The sequence below is a fragment of the Grus americana genome, chromosome 8 (genome assembly GCF_028858705.1).
Source record: "Grus americana isolate bGruAme1 chromosome 8, bGruAme1.mat, whole genome shotgun sequence".
Taxonomy (NCBI): Eukaryota; Metazoa; Chordata; class Aves; order Gruiformes; family Gruidae; genus Grus; species Grus americana.
Window position 1 is genome coordinate 31,099,450 of NC_072859.1, and position 20,520 is coordinate 31,119,969.

General features: G+C 46.2%; 1 protein-coding gene across 2 annotated transcripts; it reads right to left on the minus strand.

Annotated features, from left to right (window-relative positions):
* Positions 1 to 536: 536 nt before the first annotated feature.
* On the minus strand, positions 537 to 19,374 carry C8B (complement C8 beta chain). Of its 2 annotated transcripts, XM_054834037.1 has the most exons (12): positions 19,140 to 19,369; positions 17,429 to 17,582; positions 16,210 to 16,351; positions 15,113 to 15,254; positions 12,827 to 12,959; positions 11,764 to 11,961; positions 9,613 to 9,853; positions 7,616 to 7,744; positions 6,709 to 6,872; positions 3,928 to 4,081; positions 2,576 to 2,644; positions 537 to 1,148 (listed from the first exon to the last, which is right to left on the minus strand). In XM_054834037.1, the coding sequence occupies exons 1-12, from the start codon at positions 19,268 to 19,270 to the stop codon at positions 997 to 999; spliced, it is 1,809 nt and encodes a 602-aa protein (XP_054690012.1). In that variant the 5' UTR covers positions 19,271 to 19,369; the 3' UTR covers positions 537 to 996. The 2 variants fall into 2 exon arrangements, with proteins under 2 accessions (XP_054690012.1, XP_054690011.1); XM_054834036.1 differs by having other exon boundaries at positions 537 to 2,644; positions 19,140 to 19,374.
* Positions 19,375 to 20,520: the final 1,146 nt, after the last annotated feature.

A 20,520-nucleotide genomic window follows, 5' to 3' on the forward strand; every position in this document is an offset into this window, starting at 1 on the left:
CAAAGGTATTTGTTCCAAAATGTTCCATTTTTCTGCTTGTGTCAAAGAGTTACAGAAAAGCTGGCTGCTCGTCCTGCGCCAGCAGCAGGTCCTGGCGTGACAGCCCCCTGTCAGGGTGCAGGAGGTTCAGCCTCTCCTGCAAGCTCAGCCATCTCTTCTGCCTTCCAGTATCCCCAAGCAGCAGAAGGAGCACCAGCTGCTTCCCAACTCCCCATCCCAGTAGCATCCCTCTGTCCTCCCCTTCCCAAGGAACCAGAGCACCGGTGTATCTGAGCACACCGGGGTGTATCCGATACTCTCAGTGTATCTGTTCTACATCAGAAACGTGCAGGAGGATGCTCATCGCTGCGGTAAGAGTACAACTGCTATATGGTCTAACAACGCCTCGGTGTCACCAGACTGTTCTTCACAATTCGGTTTTCACTCCTTCAATACAATTTCTAATACGACAGACAATTTCAGTTAAATACAATAAATTGGGAAACTGGGGTAGCGAGGCACAGCAGCTTTCAATGTCACATTAGATACTATTGTACTCATTGAGATTTAGACTTTAATATGCTGTATTTTGCTCCACATGACACAGCTGTCTTCACAGAAGCTGCATATTAGCGCACATTCTGGTGCACGTAAGATCAAACAGTCTTTTCTTATCTCAAAGGAACCTTCAAGACAGTAAAATGTAAAATCATGCAGCTACCAAATAAGGCAGGAGATAAAGCTTGTCTCAGCCCATTGCAAGAAAGACAGAGAAAGTCAAAATATTAAGAACAGTAAGCGCATTCAGTCCCATGGGACAACTGCAAAGCATGTCCAAAGGTGTGATTCATAACACCCCCCCAGCTCTCAATGCCTTCTGAAATGTCTCCAACTTCAACGCGCTTGGATGAGACCTGCAAGCAGAGCGAAGCCATCTTAGTGAGCCAGTCAGGTAACATCTTCCCACTCAGCCTGCAAACGGCTCATCAGCTTGGTGTAAGTTCCTAGTGATTCCCTCTAGCAAGTAACCATCTCAGCGTCCGGCCCTGAGCATGATGAACCACCATTTTGCGGTGCAGGGTTGTTGCACTGTCGTCTCCTTGTTCGTTGACCTCCTGAACACGGAGACCAGCTGGCCCAGCAATCCCAGTTTCCATTAATAGCAGCATCTGGAAAAAAAAAACCCCAAAGCCAGAAAGGACTGTCAGAACAAAGCAAAGCAGCTCTTTCCATGGGAAGAGCTGTTGGCTTCCATGAATCATATTTAAATACAAACAGCTCTGCCCCTGTCCACACCACTAACAATATACTTGAGTCATTACCAATGAGTCATTGTTTTAAAGATGTTAATTGTCCGTTCAGCATTTCTGGTGTTTGTTCAAACTACACTTTATGCAGCAAGGACAAGGAAAAAAAAAAAAAATCAATTGGCTTTATTTTTGCTTGTAGGGTGTTTCTCTGTCTGACGTAGTCCAAGCTTAGGTAAGGAAAACAGCAGCTAAACTTGTGTCAGCCACATTTGGAGGTGCTAGGGGAAATGTTAGCACGTTCTTCTTCAATGAACAACAGCTTGAATATTCAGCGTTCTATCCATTGCTTTTTCTATTACACTGTTTCTTCTGGACCCTGAGCATGTGAGTGACATAAATTCAAAATCCCGAGAATCATGGAGCTGAACACGAAGAGAATACATAAAAGGAGGAAAGGGGAGTGAGAAAGGAAGTTACATGTTGACAAGTGGATGGATGTGACTCTTTGGGAGGGTCAGATGCGATTACATGTGTGGTAAGCAGACTGGAACAAGGTGTAAGTGACTCCACAGATTAAGGCTCCGTGGACTTCCTTAGAAACACCTACAAAATTGACCCTCTGCTCAGCGATATCTTGGCTTAAAATAAATTTCAGCCTGGCTTAGTTGGGACACAGTCATGCAGAATGAGAACTGGATAAAAGACTGTAAACAAAGCGCAATGATAAATGCAGTGCATCAAATTGTGGGATGGTGCCAGAGCTCTGGGTGCCTGAGATTTGCTATTATTTAGCTTCTAAATTAATGAGCTGGAAGAAGTAAACAAAATGATTAAATTCACAGATCATCCTAAAATAGACGGAGTTAGGAACATCAGTCAAGAGACAGCAGCGATCCAAAGTGACCAAAAAGCATTAGCAAATACTTCAAAACAGCATAGTAAGATTTTAAGATTAAAATGCATGGTAGTATATCTGGGGGAAACCAATTTGCAACATACTGGCTGTAGCAAAGGGAAAAACTTAGGAAACAGAGCTGTTGGAGAAGACCTGAGGATTGCCACAGATGGTAAATTAGGTAGGAGTTTGTATTTTGATATAATTACACGGTGTGTTTATGCAGCTTTGAATTGCAAAAGTAAAGGCACCTCCTCGTGAGTGCAAAGAGATTTAGAAGAGGACAGGCGAAGTGTCTCTGTCCCTCCGCAGGACTCTAACCCCTTGTGCACTGGGCTGGACAGAGTGGGGACAGCCAGCGCTGGGCATTCCTCCCCAGCCACCAGCCGCCCGCCCCGGACACTCCTAAATACTGCTGGGACCGTCTCCTCAGACTTGGGGTCCCTCTTACCTTCCCTCTTGCTGATCTGACAGGCAGCGCCGCTGCGGCCAAGGGGACATAAGCATTGACACTCGGTTCCTGAAAGCAAGCGGAGATGGTGGGATTAGAGACGTCACGCCACATTTCCCTGCAGACACCCATTTCTTTTCACTGCTTCATCTTCTGTGAGGGAGGGACAGCGGGTGAAATGATACCAGCATTTTTCTCTGATGGTGAAAGTATAAAATAGCCATAAAGCAGGGGAGCCGTGACTACCCCGCCGCCCCTCTCGCCCCCCCCAGCCATCTGTTCCTGCCGCTGCACTGCGGCTCAACCTCAGCTACACCGGTGCAGTAATTCAGCAACCCACGGTACCGCACGGTCCCCACGCTCCTCTCCAAAAGAGAGACCTTGGTATTGCTGAGGGGGAGCAAACTGCGGCATCAGGAACAAGCACCCAGGACAGGAGCATCCCAGCTTGGCTTTGTGGCAGAGGAAAAGTCCACGCCAGGACTGCGGTGTGCGTCCCACGGCAGGACACGGGAGGAAAGCTCCCACTCAGGAAAATAACGGTCATTTAAAACCTCTTGTTGAGAAGATCCTAAATGAAACGCTAACCTGACTCAGCACCTAAAAAGTTATTTAAACAAGGGTAATCATGAGACGAATCCTTTAAGTGCTACAATCAACTAGCTGGAACCTGAAGCGCTAGTTTCTGCATTAGATACATTTAGATGATAACGATTCTCATCAGGACTTTTGCAGATGCAGATTGGAACTAGGCACTTGACAAAATGGTCCCTTTGTTAGAAGCTCTCATCACATCACATATCTCTGTTTAAGCAGTGCGGTTTTCATTCAATTTGATTATTTTTCCCCTTCATTTTTAAATCACAGCCTGCTTACAAAGGAGGACAGCTTCTCAGAAATGGAGGGAGGTGACGGAGATAACTGTGCTTGGCACTTATATGGTGCTTTTCATCTTCAGAACACTTTTACAAACACTAATTAATGCTGAGACAGTAGTCACTTCTCTAGGAGGATGGAAGCAATCTTAAAAGCAAAGGAGGAGACTTAAAGACGTCAGGGTTTTTTTTTTTAATGCATAATTGAGATGGAACAAATTCTTCCACAAAACTGACACAGATGGTCACTCCCATTAACAAGGCTCCTCCCTTGACTTTACTGTCTTTACTTACCGGTGGCACTCTACAAATAGACCAACTTAAAAATAATAATAATAAAAAAAATATATTTGATTACCTGAAAGAGAAACAACAGGAGAAACTAAAGAGCAGATTACATGCCAAGCTTCCTCACTCCCCACAGATTCCCAGCTCATTTCTCTTAGAGGGTAGAGAGGAGGTGCAAAACCCTTCTACCTTGCAGAAAGGGGATCCCATTGCCGTGGCACGGAGCACAGCGACAAGCGCTGGTCTCCAGCTGAAACTCGTCAAGAGCCCGTCGCAGATTTTCTTTTATTGCCATTGCATTAGCGAAATCTGTCGGAGTCACCAGCTGATACAGCGGCTCTGCCTAAAGGGAGGGAAGAAACTGCATTTGTTTCTGAGTTCAAGATGGTGTGAGCATTGCGGGGCGCAGAGGGAGCACAGCTGGAGAGGGAAATGAAAGCCTTGTGGTACGGGCTCCAGGTTTCCCATTCGTATTGCCTTAAACCTCGGGAACAACGAGGCAGCGATGTCGGGAATACTTACAGGGATCCTCCCCTTGGCTTACAGCACCAAAGCAGCTGCAAATGCATAATAAAATACAACAGCCATACCGCTAGCTGACAAACGGGCAAAGTTTCACTGAAGATTCATTAAATCCTTTCGCATCCATTTTCCTAATATTGACATTTTTAGACCAGATTTGCTCACACTTCTGTTTCCTGAGTGCTCTGTTACTCCGATTTAAAAAGATTCCCAAAACCCACCTACAAAAACCTCCTTCCCTCCTCGGACAGCCACACAGCCCAGCCAGAGGCACGTGGTCACAGGCATTCACAGCTGCATGTTCAGCTTAACCACTTCTGCATTTCAAGGCTGACTTCTATCTTTATGAAGCCAAGATAAGGGTTTCCACTGCCTTCAGAAGGGAGAGGATTGTGATCTGCATCTGCAAACACTGCAGATGGGGTCAGTGGGAGAAGATAAGGGGGTGCACGGCATGGTGAGCGTGCAGTAGGGACCAAGGAGAAGATAAGGGGGTGCACAGCATGGTGAGCATGCAGAAGGAACCAAGGAGAAGATAAGGGGGTGCACAGCATGGTGAGCGTGCAGTAGGGGCCAAGGAGAAGATAAGGGGGTGCACAGCATGGTGAGCGTGCAGTAGGGACCAAGGAGAAGATAAGGGGGTGCACAGCATGGTGAGCATGCAGAAGGAACCAAGGAGAAGATAAGGGGGTGCACAGCATGGTGAGCATGCAGTAGGGGCCAAGGAGAAGATAAGGGGGTGCACAGCATGGTGAGCATGCAGTAGGGACCAAGGAGAAGATAAGGGGGTGCACAGCATGGTGAGCATGCAGTAGGGACCAAGGAGAAGATAAGGGGGTGCACAGCATGGTGAGCATGCAGAAGGAACCAAGGAGAAGATAAGGGGGTGCACAGCATGGTGAGCGTGCAGTAGGGACCAAGGAGAAGATAAGGGGGTGCACGGCATGGTGAGCGTGCAGTAGGGACCAAGGAGAAGATAAGGGGGTGCACGGCATGGTGAACGTGCAGTAGGGACCAAGAAGACTTCATCCTGCTCATTTACTTTTTTTTCTGAAAACACGGAAAAGTTAAAGCGTCGTCTCAATATTGCTAATCACCCACTAATGCCAGTGGGATGATATGGGCACGTGTCATCAGCAGATCCATCCCAAATTCCCATCCTTGCTATAGAGATGCCTGCCAGACAGGCCACAGCAATACAGCAAGCATGAAAGATCACCCCACTGCTATCACAGGCTCAAGCTACAAGAAATAGAAGAATGTCTCAATAAAAAAAAAAATGCTCATTTCCTGCCGCTGTACATTCACTCTTCATCAATTATCTGTGATCCATACTTTGCTTTTTGAATTCAGATCATACGAATGAGGAAATACACTAAGAGTGACCTGCCAAGTCCCTTCAGCAGATGATTTATGAACTGATTTGCTTTAGTTTTCCCTAACTAAGCATTCCTGGGCTGACACTTAGTCACACTCTGCTGGTACTTTTGATCTTCAAGCCCCACAGGGATATTGGTATGGAAATGAAGGATTATAGATACCAAATCCAAATTACATCCATCTGGGGTTTTTCAACGGGCAGCCTGGTCACCGATGCCAGGCAAGACAAAGAACGTCACAATTTCTTGTGGGAGAGTTTTCTGTACGTGGGATCTAACACGGAGGGTTGCGTTGATGTTGTCTCCTGCCCAGAGACCTCCCAGTGCATTTCTGGAAGGTCTATCCACAGCACACCAGAGGCTTGGGAAAGCCACCTCCACTGCAGCAAGCGCCGGACAGGCACTGGCTGTATTTCCAAATGACTGGTTTTTGCTTTGCTTCATATTTTTTTAGAATTCACCTCTTTTTTTAAATGGAAAGTCAGGATTTTCAATGAGAAACAAAACACCTTTCACAAATACATTTTTGCCTAAAACGAAATTTTACAATGAAAAGCAATTATACAATAATAAAATCAACTTCCACCACAACCAGTCCAAACTCCTGGTTAAAAGGATGTTGTCTTGCACCTTTGCACTATTCACTAGGCACGAACTTACTTTGACATTAAAAATGATGAGGCAGAATTGCTACATACTTCTGCTTGCTTTTTACTTTTACAGTGCCTTGCATTTCTAAAACTCTTCAGGATGAAAAAGCCTTGCCTCTTCAAACCTAACTCATATTTTTAAGGCTTAACTCTGCTGCACAAACACCCAGGCAGGCACGGCGAACAGCCAAGTTAGAAGGATAAAAGCTGTTTAACTGATGTACTTCCAACCACACCACTCTTTTTAATGCATTTTCTGAATACCCAGTCTTAGAAAAACCATGTTGCACAATACAGGCCTATTCTTTGCCCTAGAAACTTCCCTTTTTAAAATTTTTTTTTTAATCCCGTTTATTTAAATACAGACTTCTCTAAGGTGCTCAGCTAACTGAGGCTGAACGAAGTGGTGGATAGGTTACCTTTAGTTTTATGATTTCAGGGTTGTACTGTACAGCATCTCCCCACTCCTGCATGAGCGCAGCCGTCGGCAGGTCTTTGTAAGCCAACGCGGTAACATGCTCGCTTGCTCCACCCCGAACAAGGACAATGAAATCTTCCACATACTGTTTTTTGGAGGTGCTGTCTGCAAAAATGCATTCAGAAAGTGGCCAGCTCTGCTCAGGTATGTCTTCGTGGCTTGCGGATGAGATACAAGCTCACAGCAAAACACCTCTCTATATGACCCATCCCGCTGAGAGGGGAAAGGAAAAAGCCCACGAGCGTTTCACACCTGGAGCCTGGTTTCCCATGCTGCATGTCCTGTGCCGCTCCTGCTCTCGTGCAGCAATACCCCATCCTCCTGTCCTGCATCCTACCTACAGCTCTCCTCCTCCTTTTCTTCCCTATGGCTATAAGCTTGCAGGTCCTTCCATAGCTCCTCACCACCATGAATGTTGCCTGTTCTCCTCCACACCTCTTCAGGTGCACCCTCCTCCCACTGCAACACCCCCAGCTTCCCATATGTCCCCCGAGGCTCCCACACCACCATTACCTCCCGGCTTTCCCCATTTGGGCTTTTTTTGGGGTGCAAAAAAGCAGCGTGCTGGGCTGCTCTGCTGCAGCCAGGTGAGCGATCACCTGTCCCTGCTTTTCCCTGGGAGGGGACACTGAGCAGATATTTCTTCTCTACCCAGCAAAGAAAATCTGGCAAAAAAAAAAAAAGCTTTGAGACATTTACATGTCTGTTAAGCTTGGCTGAGGTTAGCCCGCAGACTCAAAAGCGGCTGTGAGGGAGTGGGGAAATATTTCAGGCAGGTAGGATCACAAAATCTTCTTTTCACTATGACAAAGGCTAGAAATGAAATGGCAGAAGTGTTTCATGCTTACCTCCAATTTCTTTTAAAAGGGATTTACAGCCGGCTTCAGTTATTCCAAGCTTCAGATAGACACTGTTAATATTTGCACCAATGTTAAAGCCATGCTGTGCACATTTCTGGACATCGGTCAGAGAATAACCTTAAATGCACACCAAAAAATTGTAAAGTTTTAATACAACTGTTCAATGTTTTATGTCCATCTAGACAGAAAAAGTGAGTTGATAAATAAGAGAGAAAAGAGGATGCCCCAAGTTTTGGGTTGACACAGGGTGGCCCCTGTTCATGTTCATAGTCCATATGCACTTGAAGCGGAAACCACTATTTTGTGACATCACCAGGCACAATCCAGACTGCTGTCCTTCCCACAGAAAGTATCAAATCATGAACCACAGGTACATCTGCCGTATTGGATTATATACGAGAGCAGTGCAAGTACCAACCGTGTGACTCTCTCTGGAGCGAGCCCAGAGGAGGCCATGAAGATGATCAGAGGGCTGGAGCACCTCTCCTGTGAGGACAGGCTGAGAGAGTTGGGATTGTTCAGCCTGGAGAAAAGAAGGCCCCAGGGAGATCTAATTGTGGCCTTCCAGTACCTGCAGGAGCTACAGGAAAGATGGTGAGGGACTGTTTATCAGGGAGTGTAGTGACAGGACAAGGGGGAATGGGTTTGAGCTGAAGGAGGGTCGATTTAGATTAGATATTTGGGAGAAATTCTTCCCTGTGAGGGTGGTGAGGCACTGGCACAGGTTGCCCAGAGAGGTTGTGGCTGCCCCTGGATCCCTGGAAGTGTTGAAGGCCAGGTTGGATGGGGCTTTGGGCAACTTGGCCTAGTGGAGGGTGTCCCTGCCCATGGCAGGGGGTTGGGAACTGGATGGGCTTTAAGGTCCCTTCCAACCCAAACCATTCTGTGATTCTATGACATGGCGTCTGATATTAGATCTGCAAAAGAAGACTTGATTTCCAGCACAGACGGTACAAACAGAACAATGGATTTGAAGGGAAAAACCTGAATTCTCAGACTGGACCTATCAAACCCTGGTGAGAACTTATGGCCCGGCTCAGCCCTGGGGATTGTGTGAAAATGTTGGTACTACTGCAGGATCCCGATCTCGGTCAGCAGACACTGTCAGGTAACATTGTGATGCGAACAATAATACACATTAGTTCAAACAAATGTGGCTTGTGATGGGCCCACACCAGCATCTGAGAAACTGGGCAGTGCTGATGTTTTTAATAGCTGAAATCCAAATCTAAATTCTGTCCCTCCGGGCTGTATCTGACTACAGGGTAAGCAACTTCCTAGAAGCAGAAGAGCAAACGGGCTGAGTGTGACACACAGCAGAGCCCACTAAATGCTTTCGCAAACAGTCAGCGAAGGCAGTTACTGGCTCCCACGCCAATGAATAAATAAGAGAGTGCAGCTATTGATTAATGTCACACGGCTCGCTCTATCCTATGCAACGATCATCATTTCTCGCAAAAAAGGAAGCCAGAGTCAAAAAGCAAGAGCAATGTCAGGCACAGGAGTCACTCAGAAAATTATTTACTGTTTCCTACATGCTGGAAAAGCTCTCAAGGCTAAAGGTGTTTCAAAACTGTCATTTGAAAGGCAATGGGAAAAGAACTTGGGGGAAGGTTTTCAAAGCTAACAAAAGTGTTAAGCTACACGATTCTCATTCATCTCAACATCTTGTCAGCCTTGGAAAACGTGTCGTCTCAAATACTTGCTACGGGGCCTTTTTTGTGAAGTGGCAGCACCCGCAGCTTGAGAGCTAGATGAAGTCCATGATGCTGAGCATGCTTTGAAAACCAGGCTCTTGACTCACTGCCATAAAGCACTTCTCCTCCCACATTTCCTGCAGGCTTTCTTGGAGACGTTGTTGACTCCTTCTTCCACCATCTCTCTTTTCTGGCCTCAGACCTCAACCACCATCAGGTGCCTGCAGAGGGCTTTTCCCACCAAAAAGCTGGCCCCAAAGCTTTTTCACAACCCTCAGATGCCCATACCTGCCTTTCGGAGCTCGTTGCTGTTCATGACTAAAGTATATTCGTAGATGCCACCAACGGTAGCCTCCGTGATGTAATGGGTGCCGTAGTCTCTGTAGAGCTCTCTGTACTCCCCGTAGCTGTACTCTGACGGGAGCTGATGGAGTCTCTGCAGGAACTCATAATGCAGCATCAGGGCTCGGGGCTTCAGCTTATAAATGGCGACAGCCAGCTCAGAACGGGCGTGAATAAATTTGCTGGACTACATGAAATGCAGAAACACAAGAGAATCCGGAAAAAGTGAGGGATGTCATTCTCACGGCAGTGTGTAGTTATTTGCTATTGAACAATTAATGCTGCTCAGGATTTATCAAGTTTAACGGTTAACAGGAGACTGCTTCACACCTAATAATGGTGACCAGCCTTTGTCTTTCACAATCTCTCTCCTGAAAAATTTTGACATCTGAAAACATGATGATTTATATGGGAAATGGTAATTCCCTATCTGATCCAAAGCTATATCGATATTCCATAGAATATGCCATTACCAAAACTCAAAGCAAAGAGGAAAACACAAACATGCACGTATCCATATGTCTCTGTACAGATATATGTACATGGGTACATATTATATCTCCTCTTTCCAGCATAAAAGTCAGGAACAGAAGAGGTCTTTCATCATGTCCAGAGGATTTAGTGCCCAGTCGCTTGGGCCAGCAGGACAAGCTCATCAGCGGGGGTCCAATACAGAACTCTGTAGCTTTAATAATAAAATCAAGACTTAGCGTTGGGTTCCTTTATGGATATCTGTTACAAATGCTTCTCATGTACCTCTGATCTTGTCCTGGGAAATGCCTCTTTGCAGGAAGCAAATGCAAGTTTAATAGCAACACGGAACACTGTGCCGCTCCTGAGTGCACTTGGTACTGAGGGGAGAGACACGGATCAGTGATACTATTAAACCATTGACAAGAGCTAGGTTTGTTTACAGCAATAACAGGTGAAAAAAATCAAATGATGGTACACACCACCTCCGGCTGCATCTCATAAAGCAGTCCTAGGAGTCAGAGATTAAAGCCAGCTTAAAGTGTGCATCAGATCACAGCTGTGACCAAATCTCTGCAGACGCAACTGGAAGGGATTGTGCCATCCGTGTTTTGTGTTGCGTGCGTCCTGATCTGGCGAATGATGTGCTCGGCAGATAGATCACATCAGCCAAAGTAAAATGGCACGTGTTGGTCTATAATTAAACCCAGGGAAGGCCTGCTAGCAGTTTTCATTCTACGTTATTGTCAAGGCTGCCCTACAGTTGAACAGCTTGGCTTTGCTGTTGGCGTTAGCATTTACTGAAGTGACAGCTCCTGCCTTGCTGGCCCCACCTAAAAGAGGGATGGTCCTTCATGTGTGAGGTGATATTCTGCAGTGACGGTACAGACAACAGCCGTCCACACCGCAGACCGGTTTCTGGACTGTGGGTACAGGTGCAGAAATTCCTGCAACTGCAGAAAATCCCATTTCCCCTTCTTTCACCCCAGATTTCTCTATTAGTCACTGTAACGCACCCGTAGGGCAGAGGGAACTCTGGGCTCCTGGTTCATTAGCTAAACCCCAGTTCCACCTGTGACGATCCCCTGGGAGGAGTCACTGCGTTGGCTGCACAGTGCCAGCCTGCTTTGGCGTCAGCGGTAGGAACTTTTCAATGGCTGGCAGGGCAAGGTGCACAGCATCCCATGGCTGGCGTGCGGCACGGAGACCCTGTTAGGAGTGTCACCTGTACATCTCCTACTGGTGAGGTCACTGGATGGAGGGTTGGCCATTTGAACCTGTTTCTGAGTTTCATTTTTTTTTTTAAAATGACTTCACTACAAACATCCAAATGCGGACGCCCGGCAGGACACTGGGCAGACCGCACTCAGCTGTGGCTGATTTCAGAGGTTAGGCAGTCCGCTTCCTGGCCGACGGGTGAATGGAAAAGCTCCTGGGTGCTGTAAACACCGACGAAGGCGTTGTGGCCTTAGTAAACGCTTGAGCAATGCAAACTGCGAAATCCAATCTGGAGGAAAGATTTCATTTATCCTAGGCACGGCTGCTGACCTGATGATGGGGATCAAACCGATACACACACACACACAGATAACGCATCAGCAGAGAATTAAGTGGAGCAGTGCTTACAGTTGAAGAAAATCTTTTCATCCTTTGAATGAACTTCTTGAACCTGTTGTCGTTAGAATTGTAACCAAGTTCAAACACTCCTGGTATTTTTATCCCAAAGCTGAAGCTAGTCTGTGAAGCTTTTGCCTTCAGGACGTTGCTTTCATAATTTGAGTAGGAGTCATATTCAGTCATTGTGAATTCATATTTGCTTTTGGTCTAAACAGAAAGCAAACCCAACACGTTTAATTTCCTGCATAGCAATCGTATACCTGAAGCATGGAGAAGGAGTACGGATACAAATATAGCTGTGAATTAATGCTTGCACTTTGAAGATGAAAAGCCTTGTATAATTGCAAAGCACTATTATTATTAACGCTGGTACTTCAAGAATACTTGATTCACAGCAGCAGGAAAGCTATCTTCTCCGTACTGCAAGGACCTCAGGCTTTTACTTAATATGTCAATCTTATGCAAAGAAGGTGAAAACTTAAACATAGGCAACAATTAAAGTATGAATTCTAAGAGGAGAAGGTTTCCTAATGGGCAACACTCAAAAATATCATGCTATGTCATCAAGAGCATTAAGGTCAAATATATAATATTTGAAATATAGCTTTGATGCACCACAGAAATGAGCTGGGTGCCTTCGCTTTTGCACAAAGCAGACAGCATGCCGTTCCATCCTAAGCTGCTGCTCAAGGCCAGCGTCCCCAGCCTGGCTCAAGGCTATAGCTCTGTCTAAAATCAACCTCCCCGCGCCCACTGGGCAGCTTTCGGGCCCTCTTGTACAGATGGCGGCAGGAAGGTTAGGCTCAGTTTTAGCAATGACAAGGTGCAAGCGAACATTGCCATCTATTCCAGTGTGCACGGATATTACAAGGGGACATGTCCAACTGCATAGAGTGCACGGGGTATGATGACATTCTAGAATTAAAGCTAAACTCAGCCTCATCCCATCTGATCTCACGAGTTTTGTAATTCTTTATAAAATGATTTACTAATGAATCTTTATCAGCATTACGCACTAAATGCATTGGAATATATGTATGTATGTTTATTTTGAGAAGAATCTGACACGTACCTCTGGTGTATAGCTTTCTACGTTGTATGGCTTTCTGAATCTTGTGTCCACAATGTAATGGGGAGAACATCCCCCAGCATAGTACCTGTGATCAAGAACTAATCCTTCCAAGTTGTTTGTGAAGATATTTAACCTGTAAATGAAGCATAACAGCAAAGTATTAAGATTGTCGTCAATTTAGAGGTAAACATAAAATGCCTTGGCTGCCAAGGGCAAAAGATCGTTTTGTTTGGCTGAGGGCTCTTTGTTTCATACTTCTTTATTTTGAAACCCCAAAAGAAAGTTTTATCTCTCTCACTGCCCAACCAACCCAGTTGCTCCAGGAAACCCTAACTAACAAGAAAGCAAAAGACAGAGTCAAATTTTGACACTTCGATGAGTATGAAGGGCAATTTTCACCACCCAGCTACGAATGACACCAGACCATTACTGCCACCAGCAATGGCAACTTCTGGGGGACCAGCCAAACCACTGCCCCACCAGGATGCCCACCCTGAGCATCCCCAAAGTCCTGCAGCAGTGCAGCAGCATCCAGCAGGATCTTCAAAGACTGGTTTGCCAACCTATGCCATCAGTCCAGGCTGATCCACATTTCTTTCTTCTGGTTTATCAGTCGTAATCTTTGCCAGGTTGGCCAAGGATCAACCAGAGTTCAGTAGATGAGAGTAAAGATTGTCAGGGAACAAGATCTAGGTACTCAAGTAATCGCTCAACTACTTCTTGAAGTCATTGGGAAGTTTTCCTTTGATTTTAGTGGATGACGGCAATCATCTAAACCTGTCTGCTCTAAGAAAGGATGTAGCACTGCAGCTTTTTTAGATGGAGTGATCAAACCAGACTCATTTGCTTTTTCCTATTGCTGCTGGTGGGATCTGTTGCAGTAAAAACCCTTCTGCTGCTCATTGTCAGGACACCCTCACGTTACCCTCGTGGGACACAGCTGAGAAAATGGTACTCACCTCCACAAACTCATACTCAAATAGTAGCAAGAGTCATTAGAGGAAACTTCACCAAAAAAAAAAAAAAGAGATAAACTGCTAACAGTCCGTGTCGTGTCCCTATTAGCGTTCCAGGCCTCTGTTAGATCTGCCTCTCCTTATTTTGGGGAGAGGGACTTGCATGATAATGACTCTGAAGCTGTAAAATATTAACTCTAATTTTAGAACAATCTGAAAAGAAGGGAAGTCCCCTAAAAGCAAATTACTGAGCAACTGTAGCTTCAAAGAGATGAGAAGCATGTTCCTATAATTGTCCAACATTATTTTTAATTTTGATTAAACTCAGAAGTACAAAGCATTAGCAATGACATGTGCAGCAGCCATATCTCCAGAGAATAAGGAGGAAATTATAATTTTTTCCTTGCAACATGATTATTTTTTCTTATGTAGAAAGCTTTTTTTCCCTGCAGAATGAGAAAAGACTCTTTTCACACAGTCTGATCTTACAGAAAGTTCCACCAGTCTTAGCCAGTAATAGCTGGGCCAATTCAGATGTGGATTTTAATCCCCACAAAGTTGGGGTTTGCTAGCATGTAGGTTAATCCTACCCCACTCATGCGAAGGACACAAATTCCATCATCTCTCCCTGTCGTGGAAGAAATCCAAGAAATTTTGACGTTCTCCCCCTGCTCCAACCAATACACTGTGCAAAAATACCAATCCATAGTCAGGTTCAGATTTTAAGCGATCCAAGAGGCTGATTTAAGTCACTCCATAAAGGATGATACAACATTATCCTCAGATTTTTAACAAACCTTCCTTTGCTTTTGTTTCAGAAGCACGGTTTGAAACAATCTCTCAGTTCCTAAAGGCTAGGACGTTCCTGCTCCCCACAGACTGAATTAGGCTGAAGCCTAACTTTACTTCCACCTGTGCGAGATGGATTATCGAAACTCTCCCACTGATTAATTTAAGTGCAAGTACCTGTGGACGTTAGAGAAGCGTTTGGTGTTGACACTTCCCTCTTCACTCACCAAGTTCTGGCAACACAAGGAGCACGCGCAGGCTCCTGCAGGACGTACCTGCAAGCTGGGCTGGTGATCTCCGCAGGGTGCGCTCCTGGGGACACCTGGGACTTTCACTCACCTCATCTCTCTCCAAAAGACTCACGGAGTCAATAAGGATTTTCCCACCTGGCTTCGGATCAGGACCCCAAAGGCTGTCGGATCCTCACTAACTCCCGCAAACAGCAGTTGCTACAGCTTTTCTCCGTTCAATCTTTATGTCCGAAGCCACACAAGATCATTCTTATCCTTCAGAAAACATCTCATGAAGGTCACTGACTTACCCTTTTGCCAGATTCTCTATTCCCCAGTATTCCTCCATCTTCTGGTCACATTTTTTAAACACTTTTTTGCAGTTTTTTTCATCTGACTGGTCCCCACAGTCATCATCCCCATTACAAAGCAGCCTCCGTGTAATGCATCTCCCTAGGAGGCAAGGTGTAAATTACGCATAAAACAACCTATTATCGCACTCCCTGACTCAGAGTCTAGAAACAAAATAAAAGACTCCTGTAATGTATGGTTCGAATCTAGCTGGAAAATATTTCTTCTCTGTCTGCATGGATCACCAAACTCCATCTGCTCAGTTTTGCTCAAAACTTTCATAATCTTAAAATTCCTTGTTCAACCTAGAAAAAACCCCCACCCTAATTAAAAGTATAAAAAAGAATAGATTTTTTTGGTGGCTAAAACTTTTTAGTTTTGAGAAAACAAACATGCTGGAGACTGTTCAGCAGACTTTGTATATGGTACGATTTTTTTTCCCCCCCTTCCCACGTCCACAGTTACTGAGTTGTTTTTCATTCTCCCCAAAACGCTGGCCCGGGGCACAGAGATCAGAGTCGCTCTCCTCTGCCCCATCTCCTGCGCTGAGCCCGCTCTGCCCCAGCACCCTGCTCCCGGCACACTTTCCTCTCCGCTGCCAGGGTGCAAGTGCAAAGCAGAGGCTGATGGAATTTTGGATACAGGTAATGGCCGCCTTGCTTCCCCGCACCGCTGACAGTGTCCCTGACTCATGAGTGGTTGATAGGGATGGAGGGAAACGCCGTGAGGACGACCATCCTAACCTCCTGTGCTCTTGGGCATGTGCCTGACGCCCAGTGCGTGTTGTCCCGTTGCTGTCAGATCCACTTGTGCTAGAGATTTTACTGACAGAACTGGGCTTTAATTTCCTATTTGGAGGTTTTAAAGACATGCGTTAGATTGACAGACAGTGGCTAATGAGACTGACTCAAAACAACTGATGCAAACACAACACAAGCATGGATGGACCCGGGTCAACTCTTTGGCCCAGCAGACTCTTGCAGAAGCAGAAAGTTCAGCGTAGCGGTGTCAGAGATGCCACCTGAGCACCACCGCTTCTCACTCTCTAAGTCCTTACCCGTAACCGCGCACACAAAGCCTTCACATCTAACTTTATTCTTGCAAGGATTATTTGTAACGCAGTCTTCGGTTTCTTTATCGGAGTAATCACATGGATCTCCATTGAACTGAGAAGGTTGTTCCAGGCGGGCAAATCTGTACTGTGATGAAATAAAAAATATTGACTCAAGTGTACAGAAATTGTGAGTTTTATGCTTCCCTAGTTAAAAAACAAACTTTGTGTTGGGGAGATCTGATCTGAGAGTACTGTCATATAAAAAAAAAGTGTCAGCAAAGAAGTGTGATGCCGGTAACGTGCCTCCTTTCAAAGGTTTCTGATCTGCGACAGTTTTAATTTTACTAAGGAAGGATTGAGGATTGGAAGGGATGAAGGAAAGTTTGCTTTTCTTTGACAGTTTGTTTAAATGAGCTGACAGGGTAGTACGGGCATTTGCAAGAGTAAGGAAGGATTCAGTTACATCTCCTCTCTTTCAATTAGTGCTGGTAACGACATCCCTTGTTATTTTCTGTCAATGTATTTACTTGGCCCTCTGTATCATTAGGGATTTTTTCCGCCCACAACACTGCTGTGAAGCAGTCAATTACTCCATCCCATATGTTAGCCCTCCTTTTTTTCCCCAGCTTTTAAGATTAACTCTTTGATACGAAGCTTCACTCTTCCCAACTCCCATCACTGGTTATTCCCACTTAAGCCTGGGAACGGCTTCTCCAACTCGTTAGCAGAGGTCCCTCTAGCAACGAGGATTTTGCTCTTCACACTATTGGGATCATTACTTTTGTTTGATGGGGCTTCTTGAGTAGAAAATGCTAGTTGGCAGACAAGAAAAAGCATCTTAACCCTGAGAGGCACCGAGTGTCTCCAGGTCCCACAGGGACCATTAGTGGGGATGGTGCCTCACACCGCTGCTGGAGGAAGAGGACTGTGTTGGAGAGAAAGTCCCTGCAAAGCCTGGGCTTCCTGCCTGTGTTTTCACCAAGCCTGGGCATACACCTTCTCAGGACAACGAGGCAGCCTGGAAAGCACTGGAGTTACTGGGGGTGGCGAGCTGAAGAGTTAAAAGCCACCTGAAAGCAAAAGCCTGCAGTCTCACCTGTACAGGGCTTTCCCTCGGCAGCTCCCCGCTGTTTGCCCGACCCCACGGACAAAAAAGACAAGGCTTGGAGGAGGTCCTGCCTCCCAGTTTCTCAGGCTTCGTGCCTAGAAAACAAACACTCACCCTTTTCTTTTGACAGGGATCACACTTGCTCCACGAGGACCAAGCGGAGAGGATGCAGTCACGGGGCTGTGGCAGGTTGCTCACGGACCGGACACGCCTGCTGTTGGCCACGCTCTCGTTGGTGCCACTGAGGTTAAGGGACTCCTTTTCACCACTGCATTCAACAACACGAGAGCTTCAGGGTGTGAAACCACTGAGCTGCGAGGACAGAGCAACTTGGCCTATACCTGTGCAAAACTACATGCCAACTTGTTAGACCTCATCAAATCTTCCATGCAAGCTCTAGATTTCAGTACTCGGTTCATACTGGCATTGGTTCTGTCTGAAACCTGACCTACTCTTCAATGCCCAAGAGCAGACCCAGTCCTCCGACACCACCACCACGAGAGTAAGTCTGCAGAGCACTCAGGAGGGGTGACTGCAGGACACATGTTTGATCTAGCCAGCATGGGAAACTCAACCCACGTCCCATCAACTTGGGCTTCATCTCAAGCTGCGCAAGCCCTATCAAATAACCTGGCCAAGTGGCCAGCAGTAAAATCTGCACCAGCAGTTGCTGCCCTTGTCCCATTGCTCCCTGCTCCCTGCTGTACGGGCAGCACTTTGGTACCTCGCTGCCGTACACGATGAACAGCTCCAAAGTCGGACACCTCCACGACAAACACCAGTCACAGTGCTAAGGGCTGTGAGCACTCGGTGTTTTCGAAAACCAGGCTTAAGCGCTTCCCCTTGCCGAGCAGCCTATTTTTTCTCAAGCTGGCCAAACCCATTAGTCTTAGACTCTATTCTCGGTTCATAATAGAGTCATTAACCCATTAATCCCATTCATCCCAGTAATGAACCCGAACCCCAAGCGTGAGCCTTTACTTTTCACCCCAGCCCCTCTCTCGCTCCCTCACGTGACAACTGTCTCCAAGGTTTCCACGATGCCGCAGCTAAAATGCTGCCTACTCTTTTGGCGGATTCAGTATTTCTGATTAAATCCTCGTCCCAGACAAATGCTTCCTTGTAGCACGTAATCTAAGTGGGAAGCTTTAGTAAAACATTGACAATTAGTTTCTTTTCATACCCGCTCTGACAAGTAAACTACCACAGCAGTGTTCCCAATTCTTCCACCAAGACAAGGAATAGCATCCGCTGAAGCTCTAAGCAAGATTTAGTGCCTGGCAAGGGGCTCCCATTACTGCATATTAAAAATCACATGGAATAAAGGAATTACAAAAACTCATCAGCTCACTGAGGCATGAAATCAGAGCTCAAAGTTCAGAGAAGAGTGGAAAAATATAGTTAGATTGGAAAGATTGCAGTTGCTGATTGACCGCAGTCCTCTGAAAGAGCAAAATCTATTAAGCTAGCAGAGAAAGAAACAACTATCAGCCAGATTCTTGCCATTTACGTACTCAAAGAAAACAATCGCCCATCTCTCCAGCACACTGTTGGGCAGCTAGCATGGGAGGACGTTGCATGTTGCAAACAGAATCCCACATTACAACACGACCGTGGCAATTTGTTGTCTCAGATTCATCAAACAGGATTACTTTTCTAAAGGCAGACGCATTGCACTCCGTTAACTTCAAAAGAACGTCTTTCGCTATTCATTAGAAATACAGAAATCGCTCAAGACGGCAGCTATGTGCCATACAATGTGAAAGCAGGGAGTCTGCGCTGATTTTCACTCTTTATTGTATCAGCCCAGGGACATGGGACTTACCCAAAGCAGTGAATGCCGCCAAGCACGGCAAAAAGCAGCAACAGTTTGACGGGGCACGGAGCAAACGCGGTGCGTGCTGTGCTCATCGCTCCGAGGTACCATCGGCGATTCGAAACCACCACCGCTCCCATTCCGTCTGCCGGGGTGGGGGGCCGGGGCAGGGGGGTGAGTTGAAAAGGTTCAAGTAGCAAAAGATAAATTCCCGGGTCGTTTCTCCGCACTGTAAACAGCAGCTGACCCACCACCTGGCAGATTCGCAAGGTAAACGGTGCAATTGTTAGTACACCGCTTTCTGGAGGCAAGCGGGAAGGAAGCAAAGATCCGTCCAGAAGCAATTTATGCTTTCATTTGTAATGCTCCTTTCAAGAGATGGGGGAAAAAAAATACGAGTATTTCAACAAATGAAGCATACTCCGGTCTTGGCAAGAGGGAAACGATAAGTAAACTAAAGTCGGCTTTCTAGGAAGAGAGTAGACTGCAAAATCATTTATTTCTGCTTTTCATGCCTGCCTTCCAGCGAAAGGCCAGGCACGAAGCGTAAGCTGTCATTCTGACGGCTCAGGGAAAGCCTTCATCCCCGGGAGTGCTGCGTCTCATCGGGGCTGGGGCTCGAGCTGCAGGGGAAGGCGAGAGCCCCAGCCCAGGCTGGGCCCTTCCATAGCGATCCTCTGCTCCACATACCCAAAGTCTTGAGCCTGTGGAAGCAACACCCGCCAGGGTATCAAATCAAACGTCTTGATGTTTTCTGGCTACTACGTTGAGTCGTTCTCTCTCTTAAACAGTCCTAACAGGGGCAGAGAACTTACCAAGGGCTGATCCCCATCAGTTCAGTCGGGCGTTCAAAGGAAGGTCGGGATCTTCAAAACACTGCAGAATTTTCCCTGGGTTGCCCGTTGAGGCAGCCTTGACATCCTGCCGCGTCTCACATCAGGTATGGCTGATTCCCGAGACACAACAGTCTTTCCCTTTGCTTTTCTAATCAGTCTTAACCAACAATGAGCATCTCAGAGGGAGGAAAGTTCTTTGAATCTGTGTTTCCCTGCACAAAATTATGAGCCATTACTGCATTTTCCCACCCTTCCTCTCGGTGGGGAAGCAGAGGTTCTTTGAACAGATGCAGTCTTGTCCTGCGCGCAACTATGGCTTGTAGCAGCACAGTCTCTCACCCTGGGATAAGTCTCCGAGTGCTTTGACGATACAAAGAATAAATACATTTTAATTTGCTCATTATGGGAATGATGGATGCTATATATAAAATTAATCGTATTCGCTAATACAAAACAACCCTGACAACCTCAGCGTCATTACCTGGCCAAGTGCTGTACCACTTAATGTGGCAGTTACCTTACAAATGACATCATTCTGACTGCGGAGCCACGTT